This window comes from Aplysia californica, unplaced genomic scaffold, assembly GCF_000002075.1.
Source record: "Aplysia californica isolate F4 #8 unplaced genomic scaffold, AplCal3.0 scaffold00030, whole genome shotgun sequence".
Lineage (NCBI taxonomy): Eukaryota > Metazoa > Mollusca > Gastropoda > Aplysiida > Aplysiidae > Aplysia > Aplysia californica.
This window is the reverse complement of record NW_004797300.1, coordinates 477,478-487,571: the sequence shown is the minus strand read 5'-3', so window position 1 is coordinate 487,571 and position 10,094 is coordinate 477,478. Positions and strand designations below refer to the sequence as shown.

General features: G+C 38.2%; 1 protein-coding gene across 1 annotated transcript in view; it reads left to right on the top strand.

Annotated features, from left to right (window-relative positions):
* LOC101855398 (hyaluronan mediated motility receptor) overlaps positions 1–5,078 on the top strand; it is a 16,029-nt gene extending 10,951 nt beyond the window's left edge. Inside the window, exons 7-8 of the mRNA XM_005091427.3 lie at positions 265–412; positions 1,909–5,078. Coding sequence (XP_005091484.1) covers positions 265–412; positions 1,909–1,919 — 159 coding nt within the window. The 3' untranslated portion in view covers positions 1,920–5,078. The remainder of the gene's footprint in view (positions 1–264; positions 413–1,908) is intronic.
* Positions 5,079–10,094: the final 5,016 nt, after the last annotated feature.

Sequence of the window (10,094 nt, the reverse complement as noted above, 5' to 3'; positions counted from 1 at the left end):
ACACACACACACACACACACACACACACACCCACACACTCACACTCACACACTCTTTCTTACATGCACACACACACACTCACTCTGCTCTTTTTTTCTTTGCCCCCAGTTTGAAAATAATGATGCCATGAACATTTAGTGAAAAATTTCAGTTCCAGTTATATCTTGCTGTCTACGTTTATTATTTTTTTACAGACACTTTAGCAATTTTTAAAATGATGAATGCCGAAATTTCTTATGTTAATAAATGTGAATACATGCTCAGAGGTGCCATGAAACTCAAGAGGAGCTGTGCAGACAGAATGCCCTGGTGAAGAAGTACAAGGAAAGGTTGGACAGGCTGGAAGGCACCACTGGGAAAGTGATGGATGGGAAAAAGGTTAAGGTGCCCCCAAAGACACCTTTAAAGGAGGGTAAGTAGACAGCAACATAAAAATATGTGTCATGATGCAGTGGAATCAGGCACTTGTCAGTTTTTGGGCTTGAGGAGTTATTGGTATCACCTTAAAGCTTATTCATTTGTCTTCCTTTGTGTGGAAAAAGTACGCATCTATCGAGAATAGAAGTCAAGATATTAGTGAGTGAAGGAGGTGGAGGTCACCTGATTCAGGGTAAAATTAGCGAGAAAATGGCTTCCAAATCTGGTGACTCTTCCAAAGCTTGACAGTCCTTGTAAACTGCAAATTTACATTTTTTGTGCCTTAAATCAACGCTTTTCAGTAAAATCCACACGTAAATATATTTTAATTTCCCCTTAAAGGCGTTGAATCAAAAAACAAAAATTCAATAAAAATTGCCAAACCAGCGGAAAAATGCCATTTTCTTCAATTTCATGATTTTGACGAGCGCCTGATTTCACCACGCTGCATCACATAAACTGGGTTGTTGGCTGGTAGGTGCTCTGATATAGTTTGCTTCTCCTTTCCATCCGAGCGTCTATTGTCCTTATTGCTCTCCTCCTTTTTTTAAAATATCTAGTAACACCCCTAATCTTGAGCACTTAAAATGTATGACCAAATTGTGTTGCAAGTATGCAAGTGCCGGAAAATTCTTTAGTAAAACCTAATCTTGAGCACTTATGTATTACCAAATTGTGTTGCAAGTATGCAAGTGCCGGAAAATTCTTTAGTAAAACTAAAAATGCTGAACTCATGATATGGGCATGTAGTTAAAGTGCCTGACATCACTTGGTAGTGCTTATTTTATTTCTGACTGTTATGTTTCACTGTCTCGAAAACAAGGTATGCTTATTTCTAGAAAAAGAATATGGGTTCTTTACTTTTACTGTGTTTATGATACAAATACAAACGAATAAGAATTGATAATATACTTGTAATATCAAGCACAGCCTTCATTTCTCAAATACTCTACTCGAACTACTTGCCATTGTTGTTCATACATTCCTCTAATAATTTTAATGAATTGTCATAACAATGTGGTACTTACCCAATACCTACTTCTGTTCAGTCCTGTATTTGACATCCAGACAATCATGGATGAGTTGATGTTGTTAGGGGACTGAAAAAAAGATTAACTTATCCGAAGCTCCAACTTTTTTGCCAGGACCACAAAGTCAAGGGATATAACAAAACTTTTTACCTGGCTCACAATTTTGATTTTAGTAGACTGCTATGGTAAAAATGGTGGCAACAGGAAATGTTACAGAGCAATATTTATTCATGACATTAATCACTGTGTGCTCTTGGGTACGGTTAGTGTGAGTGTATGAGAGAGAAAGAGAGAAGGGGGGTGTTTTTATTAATATCTTTTCTCTGAGATAGGAATTCAGTGTCAGGATGCTTCTATAGATACCTGAAATCCCTTGTTTTTTGGGGGGCGGTTGTGTGTGTATTGCTGATAGTAAACTTTGTAACTAATCTCACTGACTCCCATCTTTTCTGTTCAACAGGCAACCGATGACGCAGCATGCAAATTCCTGCTTGAAAGTGAAAGGATAGCAAAAGAATACACCTTCCATTCCATAGCATGAGTTGCTCTTCCGATTTGGGCTCCTTTCTTGAAAATGTTCCGGTGGTCTTCTATAATACAGCACTCCAGACTTGGATTGAACAATGTTTTCGCCTTCTGAACAGGGGGTTTGAAAGCTTTTATACTGTACATATTAAAATGACGAATGTAAACTGTTTGAATGTTGGCATATCATGAGTATTGGAAATTGTTGTTGTTTTAGCATTTTTTTTTTTTCTTTGTCATCATAGCTAAAATCTGTGGAGTTGTCTGAGAGGTGAGTATTTTTTTTTTGGTTGTTTGTTCTTTTATCCTTGATTCGAAAGAATTTAACTGGCATTAGTAGTTATGTTTCTATCAATGTGGCAGCATTTTTATCTGTTGCATGTCATGCAACCACCGAAGAAGTCAATTTTTGTATCCATGGAAGTTATTGTAATAATAGTGTACATTTTGAGAGATTGAGAGAGTAGTTTGTTTGGGTGTGTTCTTGTGTGTTTTTCTCTTGACCTCATTAATTACTTATTACAGCACAATACAGATTTGAGAGAGTGACAGAAGGAAAGAGAAGGAAGGGAGAGAGATAAAGAGTGGGGGTTTAGTAAGAAAGCAGAAAGATGAAACCAGATAATATTTGTGAGAGAGAGACACACACTGATAGATAAACAGGATGAAGGAGAAGGGGCAGTGTGAAAATATTGAAGGAGGAAGAGTAAGAGAAGAGAAAAGCGGAGTGGATACAATATAAACGGGAAAAAACGAGCCAGAGTAGACAAGGAAGGAAAAAGAGAGAGGAATGGGGATAAAGAGATAGATTGACAAATACATTATTTAATCTATGAAGGGATCCATGGAAAAATGTATTACATGCTGAATTCGTAAAGATTAAAGAGTTTTCCCCATGATAACTAGCCTTTCACAGACTTTATCAAATACAGTATTGTGTTCGTTGCAAAATGTGCTCAAACCTGTTGTAAAGGATCCAAATTTTGGGGTTGTGTTTTTTTTCTTTATTTCAAAATGCAAAGTTTGCCTTCCAGTTTTCAGGGGTAAAATATGTGATATCCCTTAATCCAATCATAGCCCTTCTTTCCAGAAACATCTGGGCATACCTTTGGCTTTGTTTATGTCAGCCATTACAAAGAAATCTTTTTTCACCAAGCAGAAACAAAATAATTTTAAGTTACCCAACAGTGCAAGGGTTGATAATAGCTTTGAAGAAGTAATAATTATTACGTATATATTTTTTTTTTAAAAAGGAAAGCTCAATTTTTTCTGGTAAACTTTTTGTTATCAGTTTGTGTGAGTAGGTATAAACCTATATTCCAATCAGTAACTGTTTCGGCTCCTGTGAATGTATTGCTATCCCTTTATTATGTGTATTTGTGAAGGTATGGTTTTATAAACATGTGTTTGAGAGGTTACGGTTCTAATATTTTAGTTAGTTTGAGTGAAGATGACTATTATTTGTATGATTGAGCGCGTATGAGATTTATGAGGTGAGAATATGCACTATTTTTGTTCAGCGTATGTGTGTGACAAAAAATGTATACATAGGTGGTTGGCGGTGCTCTGGTGGGGTTTGCTCCTTTCCTATCAAACATTTGTCATCTTTATCTCTCCTTTTTTGAGTTTGTTAATCTCTTGTAACACCTCTCATCTTCGGCGCTTATATGACCTACTTGTACTGCAAGTGCTGTCAAATGCTTACTCAAACATAAAACAAACAAAAAAATGTACCCATAGTTCACTCTCATGGTATTGTTGAAGAGTGACACCTTTTTAATTTCTTTTTTGTGCTATCATTAAATCATGTGTCTTTTTTTTTTCTTCTTTTGTTCTCAATGTTCATTAATGTATCATTTTCTTGGTTATTGAGATACATATTATAGATACATAAATTATTATGCAATCTCTTGTGGTGATTAACTCAATAAATGCTCAAAGCTGCTGGATGCATCACCCAGTATGTCCCAATATAATAATAAGTGCTCAAAGCTGCACACTATATCATTGAAGAAATATTGGATGCGATATAATGCAAAGATGTAGTCCACCCTCACGAAGAGTTGAATTCTGATTTCTCCCACATCAGCTACACTTTTGCCAAGGGGCAAGAACTAGGTATTCACATTATATCGCGTCCATGATTTCAAGGACACAGTGTGAGGCTCATTCCATGCTGGGATGTAATTTAAAAACATAAGGGTGTAGACTGTTGTTTAGATAAATGGGTGTTATTTCGTTTTTTTGGTCTTTTCTCTTCAAATTTTCAAAGGCTACTTTTGAACGGGTTAGATAATGCCACTAGATATAATTCATAGCTTGTTAGATTATTTATGTATTTTGGGGAAGAAAAAGATTCAATATGATTTATTCTATATTTTGGGATATTTGAACACATTTTTTTGTGAAGAAAACATTTCCTGGCTGCATATGATTTCGGAACATGAAATATAATTTAATACATGTATAAAGATATTTTGCTGACCAAAAACATGTTTTATAAAAATTGATTAATTTTGTAGTATTTTAGTGTATGATACATTCACAAACACGGGTAACTCGAATTTTTTGGGGATTGGAAATCATGTTCGAGATTTCCATAATTCGTCATGTCCTGAAAGTGAAAGCCCCATCTGTGTACTTATTCCCTGATATGTCTGATCTAGATAAGATACTTTTTTTGTGTAACACCCTTGATAAAAATTTAGTCAAAAGAGGAACCTCAACGGACTGATCTAAACCCCATGCACTAAAAGAGTTAATTAAGAGGAATATTTGAGAATTGTAAATTTTTGTTTTTTACAATTGATTTTATTGGTTGTGTCCATTTTATGAATCTGAAAAGATGGAAAAGAGTTCCATCTTGACCTCATCCCTTTTACGTGTACATCTAAAATACTTTTTGATACTATCAAAAATATGTTAAATACTGTATTATTGATGTTTTAACTTGATGTATGTATTTATGATCATATATTTTCAAAAGTCTACGTGGTACTTGTATTCTTCATTTTTATAGATCAAATATGTTTTGAAAAAAATGTACGCCAATGGATATATAAGGCTCTTGAACCGATAATTAAAATCAAGATTGCAGTAATTCCATACTTGGTAGATGTTTGATTCCAACGTTTTTATCATGTTCTTAAGTCTTGGTTTGCAGATCTGCCTTATTTTTAAACTTAATAAATCTTTTTTATGCAGGTTTTTTTTACACCCCGGCAACCTAATTTTGATCATTTAGGTACCTGGGTTCCAACCCTGCCTGTTAGGTCCAACCCGGGCTAAGAGGAGTATAATATCCCATCAAAAAGACCAAGATACTCGATTGAAATAAAAATGCTCCATACTTGGGAATCAAACTTGGGTCTCATTCCCAAATGGGGGAGGGGGGGGGGACATTAACATCTCCAGTTATTATACACAGTAGAATTGTAATTGCAAATGGGCTGATTCATCAATGTCATGCACATGACTATGCCTGACCTGCAACAGAGAACTGCTGCTTTTTCTTTCCTTGGCCTAATGCTTACTATCGTCATTTTTTCTTCTACTTCTTTTGTATGTTTGTCACACTCTTTTGACCCGCTGTTTCCGGGGTGCCTTGATAGTCGAGCAGACTTTGTGTTGTCGAAGCTAGAGAGGTGAGCAGAGTAAGTCTGATTCCCTGTAAGGACTTCTCTGTTGACATCCACCCCTTGGTGCTCATTTGACTGTATGCAGTTGCAAGCACTGTAAAACCTCTACTAAAACTAAACTAAACTCAGGTCTCGTTCATGCGACAGTTAAGCGCCCAACTGTTATACCAATTTATTACCATAGACTACAATATATTGACTATTTACAGTGTCTCATACTTCACTCAGCAAGTTTAGAGAGGTTGTACAATGGAACGTTTCCCCATTTCTATCTGTTCAAGAAATTTGGCTAGATCGGTTTACCCTATAATATAGTAAGGCATGGTGGTGAAGTCAGGACCTTGTCAAAATAATGAAATCAAAGAAATCTGCTTTTTTATAGTCATTTGGCAATTTTTGCGAGTTTTCTTTTTTGCTCTGCACGTTTTATGTTCATTTTAACTCTTTCATTACCGTGAGCCATTTTTCACAGGGCTGGACCACGAGCTGTGTCTCACGGCTCACTACTTCCTGCTTAATTAAAAACCACATCTACTTTTGTAATAATCGAATCTGAAATATCAGGCTGAAGAATTATTGTTTTGAGAAACATGTTGAGATAGGTCATTATTTCCCCTCTATTTTCATATACATGTGGCTGTTGTTGTTGTTAGTGATCCAGTAGCATCTGAGCGTTAACTCTTCTGCATGATGCCATTCGGTAATAGCTGCATGTCTGTTCTAACTGTTGTCTTGAGGAGTAGAGGCAATTAGATGTGTGGGGTAGCGTGGGAAGAATACATCCCCTTAAATCAGTTAGTTTTCTACAGAAGAACAGATGATGTTCCACTGTCTCTGAGGGGTAGTCACATAGTGGGCAGGCAGCAGACTGCTTTACTCCAATTCGGTTGAGATGTTGGTTGAGGGGTACATGTTGTGTTCTAAGTTGGAAGATTATGGATTGATCTCCCCTCCTCAACCCATTGATTGGATCTTTGACCAGTGGTTTATTCATGTGGCCATACATCATCCTTCCTGTCGTACCTGTGGCCCAATCATTCGTCCACTCTTCCTTGAGGTTTGACTTGATCATTTGGCAGCAGGTGGTGTAATTCGTAGGAATTTCAGGCTGAGGGAGGCTAGCTCCTTTCTTTGCCAGAACATCAGCTCTTTCATTTCCCGGTATCCCAGTGTGGGCAGGAATCCATTGTAGGACTACTCTGACGTGGTGCCTACTTATCAAATTATAAGACTCCAAATCTAGTGCAATATATCTTTGCTCACATCAGTCCCACTCTCAAGTGTCTCTAGTGTTGAAAGGCTGTCTGTAAAGATAACGATGTCTGTGGTAGCAAGAGGGTTAGCGTCAAACAAGTAGTTGGTGTAGTTTGATGTGTTGGTGATAGCCTGTTGTTCGGCAATGAAATTGGAGCAGAAGGACCCGCTGCAATTAAAGACTTCTTTTTTTATCCCACTGGGCAAGTTGATCACTGACCCATATCCAGCGTTGATTGTTGCCTTCAACAGTAGCATAAAGTAAAAACAAACTGTGAACTAACTTGAAAACAACCAACTTGTGTCCAATGCGCTCCTTCATAACAATAACCTTACGTAGAACAATAATTTGTGAGCACCACAAAAATCTTACTAGACTTAACTAACCATAGCATTACAAGATGCCAGGCAGTATCTTTTCTCACTGTCTTGATATTTACCAACAGAATGGAAAGAGAGGTGAGTGCACAGCAAGTTTCCCTCACAAAGATAAGGGCAGACAGGTTTTCGAAACTACGGGGAACAAAATTTGAGAGGGAACGTTTAAAATACGTTATTTTACCCTTTGATCCCAGTTACTGGAGGTATCATTTATGTTATCTTCTTCTTCTTCGTCTTCTTCTTCTTCTTCTTCTTCTTCTTCTTCCTCTTCCTCTTCTTCTTCTTCTTCTTCTTCTTCTTCTTCTTCTTCTTCTTCTTCTTCTTCTTCTTCTTCTTCTTCTTCTTCTTCTTCTTCTTAGTAGTAGTAGTAGCAGTAGTAGTACATACTACTACTACTACTACTACTAGTAGTAGTAGTAGTAGTAGTAGTAGTAGTAGTAGTAGTAGTAGTAGTAGTAGTAGTAGTAGTAGTAGTAGTAGTAGTAAAAGCAACAGCAGCAGCAGTAGTAGTAGTGGCAGCAGCAGCAGCAGTAGTAGCAGTAGTTGCAGTAGTAGCAGCAGCAGTAGTAGTAGTGGTAGTAGTAATAGTAGTAGTAGTCGTAGCAGCAGTAGTAGTACTACTACTAGTAGTAGTAAAAGCAACAGCAGCAGTGGTAGCAGTACTAGTAGCAGTGGTGGTAGTAGTAGTATCAGTAGTAGTAGTATCAGTAGTAGTATCAGTAGTAATTGTAGCAGTAGCAGTACATGTAGTAGTAGCAGCAGTAAGTGTCCCATCCCAAGACCCCCCCCCCCCATAGGTGCTGCTGTATCTTGACTTGAGCTGGACATATTCAGTACGAACGGGTTCACAGACCACTATGCCCTATGTCACTAGGGCTCTGCAGGGCAATGGCTTTTGTTGTGAGGAAAAGGCACTCTGGTTATCTAGGATAAGACATGATGTAAAGACGGAAGTTCACTGACCACACCATGCCTTTAAATCCAGGGTCTTGTAGGGCATTGACTTTTGTTAGGAGGAAAGGACACGAAGGTCATCTCTAAGACTGGTCAAGTTCTGAAGATGTGAGTTCACTGACCACAGTATACCTCTGAACTGGTAGTAAGAGATAATAATCTGTCCCCTTGGTTTTATGCACCCCGCGTAATTTAGCAAAATGTGATCGTTTTTGCATAATTTCTGATTATTTTCCTTTATCATTCTTTGTTAAAAAAAACATACCCAGAATAACATAATTTCGCATTTTTGGGTCCAGTTTGCTTAATTTCAGAATTTTTCTTGCTTACAACGACGGGGACAGAATAATGTAATGTGAAGATTGGGCGTTACTACACGCGTTGGACGTTTTTAGTCAACCATCTGTCAAAGTTTAGGACACAAAAAGACACAATAAGGCCTTTCAAGTCAAAGATTTCAATCTTTAAGCAGAGAATTCGGCTGGGACTCTTTCTATCATGTTTATGTATTAAAAAAATGTTATAAGTTATAGTTTGGGAATAAAACTGGCCTATTTCGTAAAGAGAAATACTATGTATACGCTTTTTCGGACTTGTCTCTGGACCAAAAGACACATGTGTTGGTGTTTTGTTCAAAGACTTACTGTAAAGAATGACACCGTCTGGCAGAGAATGTATTATCAGCCCCCCCCCACCATACACACACACTTAAACACAATTCCACATACACTAACGAATCTGGATTTCAAATTGAAATAAATTCACCTTTTTTTACTACTCTTCCGGCGGAGCTTTTTGTCGTCAGGCACACACACACACACACACACACACACACACACACACACACACACACACACACACACACACACACACACACACACACATACACACACACATACACACACACATACACACACACACACACACACACACACACACACATACACACACACACACATACACACACATACACACACACATACACACACACACACACATACACACACACATACACACACATACACACACACACACACACAAACACACACACACACACTCGATGACGATGAACACAACACTTTCTAAAAACAACATTGATTCAGTGAGGTTGTTGACTGCGGCCTATTTCCTATAGAATAGAATACACCTGTCTTTTCTCAACTAAAAGTAGCCTGATTTCCCTTCTCCTTTTGTGTTGTTCGTTAAAGATAGATAGAAAAGAGTCACTATCAATCCCTCTATGTTTACATATTGAAACTGGCACATGTATCTCTTTTACTTTTAGTGAGAAGGAAGTATGGCGAGTACAATAAAAAAGTCTATGTTTGTTGTTTGTTTAGTATAGGGTTTTACGGCGCTCGCAACTGCATAAGGTCATATGAGCGCGCGGGACACACCTAATACTTTTTCGTTGGTAGGAAATTTTGAATTTTGCCCGGGTGGCGGCCGAAGCCTACTCTTATCCATTTTAGACCACCAAGGGATCTTTAACGTGCGCAACTTGCACACGGGCCCTCCGAGATTTTTCGCCCTTGTCCGAGAAGGCTAGGTGTAGATCTTTCCTACCAGAAGATCAGGGGTGTGGCAGAAAGACAGAAGTTAGGAGGAGCCAAGGAGTAGCAGTAGAAAGGCTGCAGACAGAGTCAGGAGCCCAGAGGAGGGGGCAAAGGCGGTGAGGGGTGGCGGCAGAAAGTGGAAATGAAAGCAGACAACAGAACATTGTTAGAGATCAGGAAAGGATGTGAAAGGAGACAATTTTAGAGAAGAAAATGTTTTGGTCGCTACCCGGAATCGAACCCGGGACCTTTGAATGAGAGGCCAACACCTTAACCTCTAGGCCACGAGAGCCCCCTAAAAAAGGTCTACTCCTTGAGTCTAGCAACACATCGACTCC